The sequence below is a fragment of the Vicia villosa genome, linkage group LG5, assembly GCF_029867415.1.
Source record: "Vicia villosa cultivar HV-30 ecotype Madison, WI linkage group LG5, Vvil1.0, whole genome shotgun sequence".
Lineage (NCBI taxonomy): Eukaryota > Viridiplantae > Streptophyta > Magnoliopsida > Fabales > Fabaceae > Vicia > Vicia villosa.
The window spans coordinates 156,175,441-156,195,327 of record NC_081184.1 but is presented as its reverse complement, the minus strand read 5'-3'; the positions used below and the strand labels follow the sequence as shown (position 1 = coordinate 156,195,327).

General features: G+C 35.0%; 2 protein-coding genes across 2 annotated transcripts; both read right to left on the bottom strand.

Annotated features, from left to right (window-relative positions):
- Positions 1 to 202: 202 nt before the first annotated feature.
- Positions 203 to 11,135, bottom strand: LOC131605816 (cellulose synthase A catalytic subunit 8 [UDP-forming]-like). The gene is made up of 25 exons (XM_058878124.1): positions 10,748 to 11,135; positions 10,479 to 10,578; positions 9,782 to 9,843; positions 9,516 to 9,575; positions 7,934 to 7,993; positions 7,280 to 7,342; positions 7,032 to 7,074; positions 6,832 to 6,909; positions 6,402 to 6,717; positions 6,169 to 6,322; positions 5,985 to 6,073; positions 5,823 to 5,857; positions 4,346 to 4,564; positions 4,140 to 4,246; positions 3,912 to 3,966; positions 3,667 to 3,826; positions 3,295 to 3,564; positions 2,859 to 3,204; positions 2,635 to 2,772; positions 2,446 to 2,571; positions 2,152 to 2,364; positions 1,771 to 1,999; positions 1,466 to 1,668; positions 1,035 to 1,388; positions 203 to 958 (listed from the first exon to the last, which is right to left on the bottom strand). The coding sequence occupies exons 1-25, from the start codon at positions 10,898 to 10,900 to the stop codon at positions 371 to 373; spliced, it is 4,221 nt and encodes a 1,406-aa protein (XP_058734107.1). The 5' UTR covers positions 10,901 to 11,135; the 3' UTR covers positions 203 to 370.
- Positions 11,136 to 13,779: 2,644 nt separating this feature from the next.
- Positions 13,780 to 14,934, bottom strand: LOC131605815 (uncharacterized). Its single transcript, XM_058878123.1, has one exon. It carries the CDS (start codon positions 14,932 to 14,934, stop codon positions 13,780 to 13,782), a length of 1,155 nt encoding a protein of 384 aa, XP_058734106.1.
- Between the last annotated feature and the right edge of the window lie 4,953 nt (positions 14,935 to 19,887).

Here is a 19,887-nt window from a genome sequence, read left to right as displayed (position 1 = left end):
ATTAACTCTCAAGAAGATAATAATATATGGATGAACTTTGATGATTTTTTAAGAGTTGTGTTATTTAAATAGAAAAAGTCGAACACCCCATTTGACATTGTACAAAAATACAATTTAGGTCAAAGAGTAAGCTATTGAGTATCATGTTTTTGACAGTATGTAGTTTTAGGCCAGTATGCTACTACACCCCTTAGAGAGGAAGTTTGTCCAAAGCTTATAACATATATTTCCAATCTTAGTTCAACATGGTTACACATTTCAACAAAGAACCAATCCTATGATGAGTTATGACTTTACACAAACAATGGATCGAATCATTATCCCATGTATGCATCTTTTTACATATAGTTCCCAAAACTCTTCAAGTGACTCAACAATCTATAGCAACACAAGTTTCAGCAATGGTCTCACTGTCAACTTTGTTCACAAATGGATCTATCTTAACCCAGATAATAGAGAAGACAGAGGCTAACAACACTGACCACAGAATAACAATGGTAGGAGTGCGGTTTTGGCGACCCATGAGACCCTTTAGGAATGGATAGAGATGAAAAATCACCCAAAAGGCAAAGAAAACCTTCCCAAAAAGAGGCCCCCAAGACTCATATCCTCCATTTAGTGCATCAGAAAATCCAGCAACAACGCCAACCATGTTAATAATGATAAGGGTTGTTGGTGGAATCAAGAGAGTAGTCCATTTGATAAGATAAAGTTCGCCAAACTCAGTATCCTCGGCAGCCTTAGCCGTGACAGTGAAGTTGGTGTCAACACCAGCCAACATCTTAAGAAATCCTTGGAACACGGCGAACAGATGAGCCGAAGAACCTCCGATCACCCAAAACTGCTCGTTACGCCACAAATCTTCAATACAAACACCACTCCATCGCAGCTCAAGCACGCTTGTCACTATAATTGAGAGGAAAAGTCCAAGAAAGAGAACACTTGCAACGTTGGAAAGCTGTAAAAAAACACGATGTAAGGCGTTAGTAGAATACGGATATGTTAAGACTGAAAAATAAAGAGAAGGAGAATACCGTTGGGATGATGAATTTTCCTGTAAGAAGGCAAATTGCTGGCAAAGTACAATACGCAACTAGAGGAAGTGATGTAAAAGGGTAGACAATGGTGTTTATATAAGCTAATCTCTGAAGCCATTTGAGACGGCCTCCTCCAATTGAATACCAAAGGGGACAGTGTCGACTTAAGAAAATTTCAACGGATCCAAGCGCCCATCGAAGGACTTGGTGCAACCGATCAGACAAGTTGATAGGTGCTGATCCTTTGAATGCAGGCCTTAAGGGCATGCAGTAGATTGACCTCCATCCTCGGCACTGCATCTTGAATCCTGTTAAGATATCCTCGGTAACTGAACCATAAATCCATCCAATCTGAAAAAAAAAAAAAACATATGTTGATTAATCAAGAACATTAATGCAGAACAGTAACATTAACATTTAAGTCAAACCTCTTTTCCCCATTCAGTCTTCTCTTCGTATCCACAGCTAATCACATGAATGGCCTCCTTGATCAGCATTGCAGGATCTAAGGTTTCTGGCACCCCTCCTCCATTATCCATTAATGCAGATTCAATGAAAACAGTAGACAAGCCAAAAGTTTTTTCAAAGCCTATTTGTGAAATCAACATTGACCTCTCGTTTTCGTCATAATCTGCAGAAAGAAAACAAACCAGAAAAATGTTACACGGTTTCCCCTAGGAAGGTCCTGCTATATGCTTCTCTAAAACTGATAGGCTAAAGTAACTATGCTTACTGTCAATCTCTCTGAGATTATAAATGGCAGCTTCAAGATCTGCCCTCTTTGCATCTCTAGAAACCCGCGACACGTCTTTGGTGGATTTTGAGGAGAAGCAACAGCATGAAGATATTGATAAATTGGCCAGAGAAGGTGGGCTATAGCCATAAAGTGCTTGTCGATTGAAAACACATCCAGTCCCCACGTACATCGGTCCTTGAATGCCATCAAGTCCTCTCATGTTAACCTGAAACGCAATGGAATTGAACTCTTGATCACACGGCACAGAAAAGAAAAGTTCCTTTTCCTTGAAACTAGGAAGAACATTTCTGCAAAACACTTGTTTGATGAGATAAATTTTCTGTCACATCAGAAAATAATGCTTTGCCATGAACTTACATCAAAGAAAACTGTATTGCGGTTGGCATACCGATCACTACGATCAATACCATCAAATCTTTGGGGGAACTGTACATAACAAACATCTCTACCAACTTCTGGATCCATGAGAAAACACATAGCTTCTCGGACAGCCTTACTGTTGTTAACGTAATGATCACAATCAAGATTGAGAATGAAGGGGGCATTTGTGAGAACTGCAGACACTCTCACCTGCATAAATCCATACAAACATCAAGCATTATAAAATCTTAATGACCTTAGATTAAATATTATTAAGGTATCTATACATACCAGCGCATTTTCGGCACCTGCTTTTTTGTGGTGTTGGTATCCTGGTCTTTTCTCTCTAGATACATAAACCAGCCTAGGAAGCTCATTTCCTTCGATATCACGGGCACCAGTGTGTCCGAGGAAGACCTGGAAGAAATTTAGCATTGAGAATTGTTGATTACACACAGAAATTAAAAATAATGGATATACCTGAATCATTCCAGGGTGATCACGCGAATTATTGCCAGGCCAAGGTGTTCCGTCTTGCATAGTCCATCCTTCTTCTGGTGTTTTCTGAGCCTTAGATACCATAGCATTAACTCGTACTTTATACTCTTCATATTCTCTCTGATAGAATTGAAATGCAATCACAAATAAGTCGGTTAACCAATTATTGAAGTTCCAAATGAGTCGAGGAAGCTTCACATGCTTACCTTCATTGCTCTACGTTCCTTCACAAAAGAAGGTTGCACTTTGTCTTTCAGGTAGTCAATCTTTTGTGAGAAGTAAAACTCAGGTGCTCTTGGTTCAATCGAAAACTTTTTGCAAAATGGAACCCACTTCCTTGCAAATTCAGCTGTCTCCACAAGAGATTCAAATGTGAGCATTGCTGCTCCATCATCTGATACATAACAAGATACTTTATCGACTGGATAGTCCACCGCGAGGATAGAAAGCACTGTATTAGCTGTAATCAACGGTGGTTCTTTCAGAGGATCGACCGTACTGACAAAGAAATCAACAGAAGCAAGTCCAGAAGATTCACCCTCTCTTTCAAACCTGGTAAGGTCACAGCATTAAACATTTTAGTCATGCTCGCATGATTGTATCAGTGTTTAATAATATTAATGCTATAATTTGTGTACTTACCTTGCAGACAGGTTTTCGATGAAAGTGTGTCTATTAACAGGAGACCATTTAGGGAACTGATCCAACACCCAGGAAAATGCGAACCAAATCTCACATATGATAGAAGTCAACCACAGAGGAAAAGCACTTTCAACAGGATTTGTAACTCGATAGTGGAAGAAAAGACCCAAGATTATTAGGCGCACAATTATCACAGTTCTGTATGGTGCGAGTTTGGATTTTACTATTGGCACAACTACTGAAAGTGGCAGGGAAGCAGCCTCTGTAGACCTGCAAAGCAGATCATGCAAAGTATAGAATGAAACATATTAAGAACAAAATCAATAGTTTTTCAGGTACAACCAGATGCTTACAACAATTTGTTGAACTTACCGAATTTCTTCCATCTGCTGCTCTGATGGAACAGCAGCCTCATTTTCAGCCTTAGAAGGCGCAGCCTTTTTATTCTTGTTCTTTTTATCTTTTCCCTTCCCTTTCCAGCTTTTCATTCTCTTTCTCCATGTTGAATTCCCAGATTCTTCGGTTACTTCTTCTACAAGAAAAACCATATTGCTATGATCAATTAGTACATCTAAATAAATTTTACCAAAATATGTGGCATAGAGTCTCTCATTTACCATTATCAACTGCCGAAACTGTATTGACATGTCTAGCATGAAGTCCTCCAACATCCTACAAAAAATTCAGAGCAATGTTTGTATTTAGTAAATTGCCGATTCCAATAACTTCACAATATCCTGAAAAAAATCAGATACTAAGTCCATATTTCCCCTGAAAAATCCTATCACTGCCAAAAACTAAGGCCGTTCCATATCATCTAATAATTATTCACAGAAACTCACTACCTCGGAGTTATTGATTTCGGAAGCCACAGTGGATGGATTTTCGTTAACCTCGATGACATCACCATCGTTGTTGCCATCATCATCATCATTGCCATCCTTTGTTCTTCCTACGAAAAAAAATACAGGAGGAAACATACTTTAGCATAGCATATTTAACAAAAATAAACATGTAATAATCGAGTATAATATGCACATGAAAAGATTACCTTGATAGGGACTGCCGCAGTTCAAGCAAACACTACGTCCCTCATTGATTTCATGTTCAAAGCATGCCTTACAAATTGGATAATTACAGTCATGACAAGCCACAAACCTTTCACCATTCTCACTAAGCAAAAGTTGTTCCCCGCATATGTTGCAGAGGGGAGCACCAGATTGCATCATTTCTTCACTCAGAAGTATAATATCTCTCTGACTATTTGGTTCTCAATCTATGCTCATATCATATGGCCTTTATATGAAATAGCATGAGTCTATTGAGTGAGTAGTTTGAGAATGCAGTTTTAGTACTAGTGTGTAAAGGTTGGTAGTGGTGGGGGGTTACTTTTTGAGGTTGAGTTGTTAGTGTCATGGTTTCACAAAGGTACCAGCTGAGAATGACAGAGTTGAGAAGCAACGTCAATTTTTTCGGATGAAGAAATGAACAATGTTTCAATTTATTGCGGGAAATTCTCCATTATGAACAGTGGACAGTTGCAAGGAGTACATCTTTCAGATTTCAAAACTATACTACCTCTTCTTTTTTTTATAATAAGTGTCTTGGGAAAAAAAATTGTGTACCAAATTATAAGTAGTTTTAGAATACTAAAAAATCATTGATGTTATTTATGTTTTAGTATTTATTGTATTCTATTCTTTCAATTATTTAAATTTATTTTTCTCATAACAAAAGATAATTTTATAAAATCTTTTATAATTCCTTTTTTTCATACAATAGTTATTACATTTTTTAAATATAATAAGACCAAAACAGATAATATCAATTTAGTACCTTAAAAAAAAAATCATATTAGCTTATTTCTCAATATCAATTTTTTAATTTTTTTTGGGTATGTTCTCTCTATCTAGTTTTATTTGTCACTTTTACAATGGTGGTGTGTCTAGTATTATTTTTAATTTAATATTAGCTTTTTTTTTTAAATAGTATCACTAAATGCATCTATATGATGCACACAAATATTGATCCTCTACTCTCATTATCATAAAATTATGTTTTTCTCAGATGATGCAAACATGATAGATAGCACACACCTTCCAAACAATGCATAAAGGGAAAACTATTCCCCTTTATGCAAAGATGTATACTTAGCTTACAGAACACTCCCTATAAATGATGCTTATCTATCAAACAAAACAATTTTGTTTTTTTAGGGTAATCAAAAATCAATGAGTACACAATTGTTGATTCGATTAGCGGTACCAAATTGTTGCGACAACTGACAACATTAAATCACTAAATCCATGATGAATGACATAAGACCTTACAATAAGAAATTACAAGTTGTGCATCTCTATATCTTTTCATACTAAAGGCAAGCCAAACGAGGGGGCAAGCCCAACTCGCACACACGCTTCACCGATAAACCAGACATTTCGCTCAATGTGATAAAGAACACGGGTCAATTAGTTAATCTACCAAAATATCTTATTTTTAAAAACATCAATCAAAATTCATTAAAGAACTGCCATTGTAAAAGTGACACTGCATAATTGTGGCACTGCATAATTTAAACAGGTATATCTAGACTAAAATCCTGTGTGCTTCTATTTTCTTGTCATGGAGCATGATCTTTCATACGCAACATAACTATTTTGATTGCTCTCCAGGAAAACTCGGCTTGAAACTATGCTATAGAATAGACTTTTACGGTTTTAGATGTGTCGCACACAACAAGGTTGTCTGTATCAGCTGAAGTGGTACATAGCCAATTGACCTGTGAAATTAAATATAAAAGTGATCACATAATAGACAAATTTGGCAGAAACAAGGCACACAGAAAGTTACAATGAAATATGCTGCAAAACTCACCTTCTGAGGTACACCAATGTTCAAATGTAGGATATCATTGTTGCTGTCACTTGACCCAGCATCAGTACAACTAGACCAGTTCCATACCTTCACCAACTTATCATTTCCCCCCGATATTAAGAATTTCCCTCTTTCCCCAAACAACGAAAACGCCCTGTGTCACCCAGATCAGTTAGGGGAAGCGTGAAATTAGTCCAACAGTTTCTTAATTAGAGATAACAAAGGGAACTCACAGGCTAGATACAGCTGAAGTATGGCCACCCATACTGTAATCAAAATGCAACCTCTTTTTTACATTATGATCTGCGTCCGTATTGCTAGTCGAACTACCGTCTTTTAATCTTGATTGTGATCCTTTTCGTGTATTTGAAGAGCTTTTTGATCTTACAGCAGCAATTTCTGATTCAATATCAATCACATTAATAACTCCACCCCCTGCAACAGCACATATCTTGCCTAATTTATCTACCATGTCAATTTCTGGGACAGCTATTGCATGAATCAAGGAAGGGTTGAAACACTGCCCAGCCCCACTATTACTTACAGTACCTGCAGTGAAGAAAGGACGACATTAATAAAAATAAAAGGATATGAATTAGATGATTCTATTCATCTCGTTTGAAACTTGAATTAATAAATACAAAGACATTTATAGAAATATACCGAAATTGACTACTTTGTAGGGACGAGCTTTGGAGAATTCCCACAGCACAAGAGTTGAATCAAGACCACCACTAATTACTGGAAGAAAACAAACATAGGAGTTATCTTTCTATCAATAACTAACTCAGGTTTCTAGAAGACTAGCATAAATACCAAAAAAAAATTGCAAAATTTAATTAAGAAAGACTTTGTATAACTACCTTCCCAAGATCGCCAAGGAAGGAATTCCACCGTGCTACATATCTACAATACAAGGTCAAGGTGAAATAGACAATATCAAGATATCAAATTACCCATTAATTGATTATACAAGAACAACAAAATAGGAGAAAATATTGGACAAAAAGTAGAACGATGAAATATTAATTGGTTTGAAAACTTTGAATATTTCAAATTTATGTAATTAGAAGCCATGTAATGAAGAACAGCTAAAAAGCAATAAGGATACACTTGTATGACCAGTTTCGGCTCTCAATGTTTTGTAAAGGCAATGCTGCTTTATGTCAATTATCTGTCAAAAAAACTACCGTCAATAATAAAGAAAATAAAAATGTAGAATGCAACATAAACAAAGGTTACTCGAAATTAAAAGAAGTAAATTAAAAGTGCATACAAAACAATAAATCACAGTACAGAGGAAAAGAAACAAAAACAGTTTCTAAATAATACATAATAAAAACAAACTGTATGTTACCATGTTTTGTGACTAGTATTGAAGCTTTTAGAATACAATACAAGCTTATGGTTTCTTATCAGAAAACATACCAACATTATTAGGAATCTCTTTGAAAGATCAATAGTTAGAAAGTTTAGTAAATGTGAACAAACAAAAAAAAAAACTCATAAACTTTTTGCTGCAATTTACATCATTTTAGATTGAACTCAAAGCATTGGTCACATAGACTCAAGTACCAAATGAAGGACCAATTGATCATCTCAAAAGCTTAAGCTATAGCACTAGATCAAGCTCAATGGCTTTTAAATCTCTAACACATTGAAAGTGGAAAAAGATATATTTATATTAGACAATAAATGTGGTATTAGTATTACACAAGGAAAAGTTAGAACGCAGAACATGAATATATACGATTACGAGGCATACCTTCACCTCGCCACTATCATCTGCTGCAGCAAGAAATGAGGACCTTGAGTTGCATGTAACCTGCAAAATCATACATATAATTGTAATATATAAGCATATTTTAACAAATAAAGGGAACCTCTAAACAAGGAGAGGATCGATTAATACGTAATAGAATAGAATAGTATACAAGTGACTATAAGTTCAGGTATAATGAAGTAATCTAGTTTAACAATTTCAAAATCCTCTACGTCTACGGAACAAGACACAATTGATTGGTTGTTACTGTAATCAAGCTATAGATAGGGGATCAGGCACCAGTGTTATCAAATATCCGCCATGGCAGCGCTATGGCGGATATACATGGCGGTTTTTGGACTCGCCGCAATGGTAAACGCCGTTCGATATTGTGGGTTTTTCCGCTATAACGGCACCGCAAAGCGGACGGTATGGCGGTATTTTGGCTCTCAACCATGGATCGCCATCCGCCATCGACAACACTGTCAAGCACACAGCCATACATAGAACTTCTCTCAAACTCTATCACCATGGTATCAAAATGGTTTCAATCTCAGACTCAATGATCTAAGTATGTAGTATGCACAGTCTTGCGGCTGGATTCCATATAAGTTGTAACCATAATTTGGTGTCTACTTTCTCCAAGTTGTAAATTCAAGTGACTGTCTTCTCTTTTCAGACAAGTTTTAGCTCTACATCGCAGCTACCACCTCCAATTATTCATAGCCCACTTCTGCCGCAGCTCACTTCCAAGTGCATGAGAGTTCCTAGCAAAAATCTGTGAATTGTGTTGTATCTGACGATGCTTTTTGGATTGTATTTTTAAGCCCCCTGCTTATCCTAAACAATTGTACTGGCCACCAGGCTGTGGAACCACTTAAACCTTTGCTCCTTTTGCAGGCAATTGATTTTTTTTCTCTCCCAGTCAGCTTTCCATATTTAGTCGTGTTTCCTGTCTTTGAAAACTCTCAATCCCATTCTGAGCAAGCATATCTACTGTTGCAAACACCACCAAAGATCAGACACCCTGCACTCTATTTTCTCTAAACAGACCATGCAACCTCCATCATTCAACTCCTGCTTGAACCCCTTTCAAACCTAAGATCCACTGTGCCCATCACTCAGAGATGGATTGAGGAGGAGAGTTAAAAAGTTAGCAGTATGTTGGTCAACTGTAATTATGTGAGTTAGCTAGGGATATTAGGCTATAAGTTAACCGCTGATTGCTGATCGGTAATTTAGCTTCTAATTTAGTCCTAATTGATTAACAGCGATCAAGCTATATGTAAGTGACCAAGTCTGTAGTAACAAAAAACAGAAAAACAGCCACAATATATGATTAGTTTTTCAATATTTTATATTTTTGTTTATACTTTAAAAAGCTATAAACATAACAAATAAAAACTGTCTTCGTTGTTCCAGCCTAGTGGTTTGGTTGTGCCTGTAAGGACATTTCATGTGGAATACCAGATTCTAACTCAGATTACGACATTTTTGTACACCCAAAAACAGTAGGAACATTCAACAAGATCAAGTAAATGAATAACATTATATTTACATACTAGTCCTCCTATCTAGTATCTACCTTGTTTATCTCCTCTTTGTTATAATTATAATTCTCCAGTGGCTCCCATTTGGCGGCGGCCTTCAGAACGGAACATAGTATACAGAGGATCAGTATAATAATTAATGATCGTTCTAAACAATGTACATATCCTTTATATGAAAATGAATATTGCAATAAATGTGATGCCAGGTGCCTACTAGTAATATAAGGAGACAAGGGTTTCCTGTAAAAGGAAATAAAAAAGTACTGGATTCAAACATCTTTGCTGCCCATAAAATGCTTACCAGACGCACATCAAAACAGTTGATTTCTTTTCCTGACGAGACATAAATATTATCTTCATTCCCTGAATCAAAGGACATGTTTGCAAAAGATATAAGTAAACTTGTCCACTGAACACGAAATGTAAATTGCTGCTTCAGAATATAACCCAAACAGATGTAAATTGCTGCTTCAGCATATAGGACATAAGGTGCATCGCTAAGATGGTAAAGTGCACCACTTAACCGAAACCGAAGGAGACGCAATACTATATTTCTAGAATCTCAAAAGCCCGTGACATCCCTACCAATGAAATTCCCGTGAAAGCACTCAAGTAAAGCTTCTGATAATTAAAAAATCATTGGCCATCCTCAGGCTAAAAAACATATGCCTAACTCAATGATTAATCTTTGAAGCGGCCACAATATTTCCTGTATCAACAATCTTCACCAGGCATTTACCCATAACAGGTTACTAAATCCAACCCAATGATAAATACATTATAAAAAAAAAGTGGCTACACAGGCTCACAAGCCTTAGTTCAACTGGCACTAAGTCCCTAAACCTCCTTCATATCATGATAAAACAAAAATCCCAATACAAAAAACAAGATAAGTAGTAAAACTTGAAGTAAAAAACAAAAATAACATAGCCCGTCTGTATTTGCAACACAGCGGCAAGTTTAAAGCAAAGATTAAGCAGTTGGCAGTGAAATCAAACCTGACTTGAAACACAAGGAAAGAATCGAGTCCTCGCTAACATCCATAATGAGCCGCGGTTCATCATTGCATCGTAAATCAAACCAGCAAACACGACCATCCTATTTCACGTTAAAAAGAATAAAATTTACACCAAAGAGTAGAATTTACAAAACAACACCAATAATCATGATAATAATAATAATATAAGAGATTCCTTAAAATGAAGCAGTGTTGAAAGAAGAACCCTAATGAGTGTTAATTTGAAAATGGAGAAAGGTAGTGACCGACCTCGCCGGAAGTGACGATAAGATGAGGGTTTTGAGACGAGGCAATGCAGCAGTTAGTGCTATCTTTGTGACCTTTCAATCTTCGAGCCTTCAGTTTAGTCTTTGGAGGCTGGATATTAAGCGCTCGCTGAGCTTCCTGTGCCACCGATGCCATTTCCGCTTCTCTGAAACCTAATTTCGCTGTATCTGTATGCAATGGATATGGTAGTTTTTTGAGGAAACGGGAAGAACCAATGTGGTGTTTGGAATTTGGATGGAATCAGACGCTATCGAAGTTGGTGTGATGAAACCGCGCAACGCCGCAATGACACCGGGCACTGTTAAACACGACTGGTCCATTTCTTTTTCTTGTTTTGTTTTTTTACTTGTTTCTAGCAACAAGCAACGGAAATTTTTTATAAAAAAAAAATCTTGGTCTCTCTTTTTACTTGTTTTTGTACTACTACGTCATAATAATAGTTATAATTTCTTTTATAATTACACCAAAAGAAAATTAGAGAATTTCTTCCCCATCCCATTGATCTCTTCCGCATTTACGAATTGGCAAAATTGTCCTCTGTAGATATATTTTTGGAAGCATTTTTTTGTTTAACGTTGATGTCTTCTGTAGATGCACATACATAAACTTTTGTAGATACATATACGGAAGAATTTGATGTTAGAATTCGCATCACACTCTTCTCCTTCCCATTCTTGACTTTTCTCTTCTTCAACTCTCATACTCTCTCAACCTCAAAAATCAAACTTCTCCAAAGCTTGTTTTCTTTCTCTCGAGTTCGACTGGTAACGTCCACAACAACTATCAACACATTCTATCAAGTTCAAAACTCAATTTAATCGATAAGTTTTCGACTTTTTGAGTTATTTAAGAGTATTAATAATATAGAGTTAGAATTCGACTTTTAGGTGTAGCAATGATTGGATTGTTTTAGAAATATAGTTTAGAGACAATTAAGGTGTTGTTTGATGTGTTAAAATGACGCTCAACCCACCAAATGGGATTTTTAACCCTCTGCAACAGTGACCCGACGCCATTATTAGGTTTTGGAGGTTTCAAAAACTTCAATAAATGCATCTATAAAAGAGCAAAATATAACTTTTTTGACGTTATCCAAGATAACTGAACTCTCCGGAGCATAGTCAGTCAACATTACCATGTGTTGTATGATGAAATTAGATATAGTGCAGATCAGCTGCAAAGTTTTACAAAAACAACTAAAACTTTGGAGTTGTTCTGCACTGAATCTATTTTCATCATACAACACATGGTAATGTGTTGGTCGACTATGCTCCGGGAGAGTTTAGTTATCTTGGATAACGAAATTATGTTTTACTGTTGATGTTGGCTAGGTTTTTTTAGGGGCCTTATTTTGTTTGAATATGGATTAGAACTACTAGCCTCATTGGTCTCAGTTTGAGACACTTTTGATGTCTGTATTTTTATTAGGTTGATGTAATATTATTTTTATTATGTTTGACACTATTTGTAAGATTTATAATATGTTTTATTTTAGTATGCTATATATACCATTACACTACTATGATATACTGTGGAAAAATCATGATTCTTAACTGTTTCAAGCAAATGAATACATCATTAGAAGCGGAAATCACGAACTCGATTCTATAAAAAGTTTTTAAAATATATCAGCAATTCTTCTGTAGATACAACTACAGAATACTCGTTTTGAACACGTTCCGTAGATGTACCTACGGAAGAATTGCTGAACTGAAATTCATTGTATTTTTCCACCGTTTACTATGGTTTTTTACACTTCCATAGATGCATCTACGGAAAAAACCAAATTTTTTGAAGAAAAAAAAAGTTTCCGGATATACATCTACGGAAGCGGGGGGCATAAATGAAAATTCGCCAGGTGACTTAGAGAATCATAGGGTGGATTGAGAAATTATCAATAAATTATTCAATAGAAAAAAAAAAGTCATAAAATACCTATGTGATATGTGCAATTAAGGGTCATTTGTTTTGACTTTTTTTAAAATGATTTTTATAGTGTTTATAATTTTGTATAAAATAACTTTTCATTAAAGGTTTAAATGAAAATTTGTTTGAATAGTTATTCTTAAAATATTATTTTAGGTATTTCATCTTTTTATTGAAATATTTTTTAAATATCAAACTTTCAAAAAAATCACTTAATTTTGAAGCTATTTCAAATAGATTTTCATAAAAATCATTTTTGAAATACCACTTTTTGAAGAAGTTGCGATTTTGATTATGTTTTGGTCTTCAATGATGTTTGTTTATGTTATAGGATGTCAAAAGTAATATTTCAATTTAGAAAAAACTAATATTAAAAAACTTGTAATATTTTGAAAAACAGTTTTATAAAATATATTTTTTAAAATACAAAGAAAAAAATTTTATTTTGCCTTTTGTCGCCGAGAGCTTATTCTCGGGAATGACCCAGAGAACCTATTTTATTATTATAAATAATAATAAAATAATAAAGTGTTTATTATTTAATACTAAATATTGATGTAATGTGTTAGTATAATTTGAATGTTCGTTATTGAGTATGCTTCGCAATATGACATTTGTATGATGAAGCATTGATACTTCGACCATTCATAAGTGATACAAATATAATTAATAAATTTATATATGATATAAATATTTTTAATGCGAAGTTAGTGTATTTGATACACTATTTTGTTTCGTCCATTCAAATGGTGTAATGATTATTATACATCTAAAAGATCAATGTTTATTATGCTTCAGAATCTAAGGGTGGCAATTGGATCCATTAAGCAAAAATTCATTCAATCCATCCACCAAAAAATTCATCAAATTCATCCACCACATAAAAAATAAGTTAATGGATGGATTAAATCCATCCACTTATATACATGGATGGATCCAATCCATCTGACACATTTTAATAATCCAATGGATTGTTTTTATTGTATACTTTAAATCCATTAAATTATTTTTTTTTTTTGAAATAAAAGATTTCATTTATTTCAAAGAGCACTAAGCTCAAAGTTATTACAACCTATAACTTGACAAAATTACATAAGGATATTTACAATGTGTTTTCTATACTTGGGCTTCATCCACCCCCTATATACAATAGAATCAACAATGTTTCTAGTAACTCTATGCATATCACTATAGGACCCTTTGTTTTCAAAAATTTTGGAGTTTCTATACATCCAAATTCCATAGCAAGCTTCAGTTGCAACAACTTTGAACACGTGATTCTTCCACCCTTTACCTTTGGCAATCTTCTTTAACCAATCAAGGGTTACTTGTTGGTGTATGTCCATATTCATCCACTTCAAAGTATCAATCCAAACCTGAGCAGTTTCAGAACAATTGTACATTAAATGCTCCAAATCTTCCTCCTCATTGTTATAGAGCTGGCAGTTGGAACTCTGTAGAATCCCCATGTTTTTCAACCTCACTTTAGTAGGGAGTCTGTTGAGGCACACCAGCCACATGATCACCTTAGCTCTAGGTCGAGCAAAGTTATGGGCAAGCAGGTGATACCAATCAGTTCTAGTGTTATCATCAATCAGAACATCATAAACTCTCATCATGCTGAATTTCTTTTGAACCTTCATGTCTTGCCAAAGATTGCCAATCCTGCCCAGCATTTCTTTAGAAGCCATAATGCTTTTAGTAATCCAAGTACAGTTGGTATTCTGAATATCACTCAACACATCCCTGCCTTTCAGATAATAAGAGTGTATCCATTTAACCCGCAAATTATTCTCCTTCATACTAATTTTCCAGAGACATTTGAGAGCAGCTACAAGATTCCATACCTGCAGATTCAGAATGCTCAGGCCTCCTTGTTTGATAGGTGTGCAGACTCTCTTCCATGCCACTGGACTCTTCTTGCTTAAACTCGAGGAACCTGCCCATATATAGGATCTACACATGCTCTCCAGTTTTTGAATGATACTAGCTGGAAAGGGCAGACTAGCCATCCAAAACTGGGCTATGGCAGTGAGTGTGCTTTTGACCAGTTGTATTCTCCCTGCAATACTCAAAAGCTTAGCAGTCCAGTGTCTGATCCTTGCCATGACTTTGTCAATTAAAGGCATATAATGGTTAGCATTAAGCTTCTTGCTGTCAAGAGGGATTCCCAGGTATCTAACAGGGAATTTTCCATCAGCAAACCCTGTTATCAGCAATCCTATTAGCATCCATTCCACCATAAATTATTTTTTTAAAAACAATAAAATTAGAAAATACAAAAAGTCGTGTTTTTTTCGAAGAAACGAAAAAAATCGAATTTTTTCAGAAGAACGAAAAAAGTCGAGTTTTTTTCTGAAAAATGAAAAACTCGAGTTTTAAAAAAAACGAAAAATATTGAGTTATTTTGAAAAACGAAAAAGTTGAGTTTTTTAAAAAAAAAATGAAAAAATCGAGTTTTTCGGAAAAACAAAAAAAACTCGAGTTTTTTTTAAAAAATAAAAAATCGAGTTTTTTCAGAAAAACGAAAAAAATCGAGTTTTTTCGAAAAAAACGAAAAAATCTAGTTTTTTCGGAAAAACGAAAAAAATCGTATTTTTTCGAAAAAATGAAAAAATCGAGTTTTTTCGGAAAAAACGAAGAATCGAGGCTTTTAGAAAAAACAAAAAATTGAGTTTTTTCAGAAAAACTAAAAAATCGAGTTTTATTCGAAAAAACAAAAAAATCGAGATTTCTTTGGAAAAACGAAACATCGAGTTTTTTTGAAAAAATGAAAAAATTGAGGTTTTTCAAAAAAAAAAATCGAGTTTTATCAGAAAAATGAAAAAAGTCGAGGTTTTTTTCTTTCGAAAAACGAAAATTTGAGTTTTTTCGGAAGAACGAAAAAAAATATTTTAGAATATTTAATTTTTTTATTAAATTTAAAAAATATTTTAGAATATTTAAATTTTTTTTTATGATATTTAAAAAAAATTAAGAATTTTTTAATTATTTTTTGGATGAATGGATATCCATCCATTATAAATATGTTAATGGATGGATTTAATGGATTTTATTCTTTAATAGATAGATTGGATTGAATTTTATTCTTTAATGGATAGATTGGATTGAATTTTTATTAAGGGATTTTAGTGGATTGGTAATGGATTAATGGATTGGTTAGGTTCATCCATTATCCATCCAATCCATCCATTTTGCCACCCCTATCAGAATCTGACATTTGTATGGTGAAGCAATGACATTTCGGTCAATCATATTGAATAATTGATCATTATGTTTTGATGGTAAAAACGCGTTTTGCATTAGGGTTTATGAAAGCACAAGAGTTGTGCCTTTAGGGTTCGCAAAAAGCGTCAAGTGTTGATGTATCATTATTTATAAATTGATAATCTATTATTATTATAGTTATTATTATTATTATTATTTATATTTAATCATTTATTATTAAATAAATTGATATACAGTTATGACCTTAGATTTTGGCATTTTGTTTATTTTAAATATGGTTTGTGTGTCATAATTTATTTTATTTAAATACGGCATGTGTGTCGTGATTCATTGTAATTAAATACGACATGTGTGTCATGCCACTTAATTATTTATTTTATTTATATAAATATTATAATTATTTAAGTTCAATAGTTAAAGAGAAGGCAACGACAAACGATGACATTGGTGGAAAGGCTCTAAAAGCTTACGCGTGGATCAAAGAATTGTAATAGTGGGAGCATCATGGCCCACTAGAAAATTTTCCAACGGAATTTTCTGAATCAAATGTTGACAGTAATTTGGTATGACTAAAAATAGTGGGAGCATCTTAATAAAAGTCCTTATTAAAATTATTTAATTTGATACAAAATATTACACGTTTTCTAGTTAGAACTTCTCTTGCATTTTATTTGATATTTTACTATGAAATGTCCTTATGAAGGATGTAAGGATCATAAAAGAGTTTCTAAATTGGTACATAAATTGAGAATTGTTCTCAAGTACGAGAAAAATTGTATGTTCTCAAGCAACCAATTCCTAACAACCGAATATAACTAGATTTGAAGAACGATACTTATGAGAAGGATCAAATTGAATGCTATAACATATCTCATAATTGTAGTCGTCACGGAAAATGATATAATCATTACCTTAAGGATTTTCTTTTAAATAAGAAATACAAGATATGAGAAATGTAAAAACTTTCCAAGATCTTTTCTGTACAAGTTAGGAATCCAAATGGGTGTAAAATAATTTTGAGATAAAAAATTTGGATTTTCCATATAGACCAAATAGTTGGTCACAAGTTCTATTTGAAATCTATAATATAAGAAAAGTTGTTGTTCTAGAAATCACAAAAATACTCTTTTGTTATCTTAGTCTAAATTATAAATTTAAGGACAAAAATGTCTTTTGTTGGTTTTTTCCAACTCCCTTTTCACTTTTCACTTTTTCACATTTTACTTTTTCACTTTTCCAACTCACTTTTCACCTTTCACTTTTTATTACATTATTATTATTTCTAATAATCTATAATAGAAGAAAAGTTGTTATTCTGGAAATCACAAAAATACTCTTTTGTTATCTTAGTCTAAATTATAAATTTGAGGACAAAAAAGTCTTTTGTTGATTTTTTCAACTCCCTTTTCACTTTTTACTTTTTCACTTTTCACTTTTCCAACTCACTATCAAAGATAGTATTTGCTTAACTTCTGAGGCCATAAACATTCTTGACAGTAAAAGTTACAGTGGTAATGTGGCTCTTAAGATCGACATCTCTAAGGCCTTTGATACCTTGAGTTGGGATTTCCTCCTTAGGACTCTCAGAGGCTTTGGGTTTTGTTTAAAATTCTGTAACTGGATTTCCACTCTTCTTAACTCTGCTAATCTCTCCATTGGTGTTAATGGCAAACAAGCAGGGTTTTTCAAGTGTTCTAATGGTGTGAGACAGGGAGATCCCCTGTCTCCCCTTCTTTTCTGCATTGCTGAAGAGGTTTTGAGTCGAGGGATCACTCACTTGGTTTCCAATAATCAATTGAATCTCATCAAAGCCTCTAGGAATTCTTATGTTCCATCTCACACCCTATATGCTGACGACATCATGATTTTTTGCAGGGGTGATCAAAAGTCTATCAAATCCATTGATAATTTATTGAAGGAATATGCGCTGAATTCTGGCCAACTTTGTAACACTGCCAAATCTCTCATATATGCTGGGGGCATGTCTTTGGAGAGGCACAAATCCCTGGCTGATATTCTGGGATTTGCTTTGGCTTATCCTCCTTTTATCTACCTTGGGGCTCCTATTTTTGTGGGTCGACCTAAAGCTCATTATTTCTCTTTTATTGCAGACAAGATCAAAATCAGGTTGGCTCATTGGAAAGCTTCTCTTTTGTCCATGGCGGGGAGGCTTCTCTTGCTGAAAGTGGTGATACATAGCATGTTGCTGCATTGCTTTTCTGTCTACAAATGGCCTGCCTCCATTGTTAATCAAATTAGCAAGTGGATGAGGAATTTTCTGTGGAGTGGAAATATGGAGCAAAAGAAGATCATAACTGTTGCTTGGAAGGACTGTTGTAAAAGTTTGAAGGATGGAGGGCTGGGCATAAAATCTCTTCACTCTTATAATCAAGCCACTAATCTTCATCTCTGTTGGAGCTTTGTTAAAGGGGATCAAAGCTGGAATTCTCTTCTTGCCTCCAGAATCAAAAGGAATAACAAAATTATTTCTTACCACATTAAGTCCTCAATCTGGACCAGCATTAAAGACAATTATGAGACTGTCATGGAAAACTCTAAATGGATCATTGGAGATGGTGCTAAAGTTAATTTCTGGCTGGACTCTTGGTTAGATGAACCCCTGGCCACTAAATTACACATCCCGGCTGCTTTCCACAAGCATATTAATGTTAAGGTGAAAGACTGGCTGCTTAACAATGAATGGCATATTCCTAGTAACATCATTTCTGCTTTTCCCAACTTAGTGCAGCTTATCAATGATTCAAAAATCCGGGTGTTGGACATTGACGACCATCTCATTTGGAAAGATACCTCTAATGGAGATTTGAGTCTGAAGCAAGCTTTTGGCAGATTTGAAAAACAAAATTTGCGCGTGTCTTGGGCTGCTTTCATCTGGAACAAGCACGTTCCTCCAGCTTTTGCCATGGTAGTTTGGAAGATCATTCACAACAGACTGCCAACGGATGACAATTTCACTAGAAGAGGATTTGCTGGGCCTTCCATCTGCTCACTATGTGGGGCTGCTGCCGACACTCTGCAGCATGTTTTCTTTGCTTGCAATTTTGTTATGAACATATGGTCGTGGCTGCTCGATAAAATCCATGTTGCAGGTTCTGTTCGTAATATGGAGGACTGTTTGAATATTTTTCAAACTCCCCGGTCGCCTCAAGCTAATGTGGTGATGCTTTCCACAATTTGCAGCCTGTTCTATTATGTTTGGAAAGCAAGAAACTGCAAAAGATTTGAAGGCAAGAAGACACATTGGAAATATTGTATCTCTCAAATCTCCGCTCGTGCTAAATGGGATGGTGATCATACAGACTGCGTCTCTAATAATTCCATTAGTTGCTTCTCTTTTTTAAAAAGTTTGAATGTCAATATCCGACCTGGAAAGCAAATTTTCACTGCTGATGTTTTATGGTGTCCGCCTCCCAAAGATTGGGTTAAGGTAAATACGGATGGGGTTGCTCGGGGTGATCCGGTGTTGATGGCTTGTGGAGGAATCTACAGAGATGATAAGGCTATTCATATTGGTAGTTTCTGTGACGCTTTAGGGGAAGGTACTCCCGAAGTGGCCGAGCTTCTTGCAGCTATGTTAGCTATTGAGAACGCGGTTTCTAGAGGTTGGAAGAAGCTATGGCTTGAAACAGATTGCACTCTTGTTGTTAAAGCTTTCTCTAACCCGACTCTTGTTCCTTGGAGAATCAGATCTCGTTGGCTACAGTGTATTGCTTTTGCTCAAAGTATTGAGTTTATGGTTTCTCATGCTTATCGCGAAGCCAATTTTTGTGCTGATTCTCTGGCGAATATTGGGCTATCCTGTGGGACTTTTTGTTGGTTTGATTTTGTTCCCCCCCCCCCCCCTCTCGTTAAGGATTATATTTTAGACAGGGAGGGTACCCCTAGACTTAGGCTCTGCCATTAAGGGGTTTTGGTTTGGTCCCCCCTTGTGTTCTTTTGTATTCCTT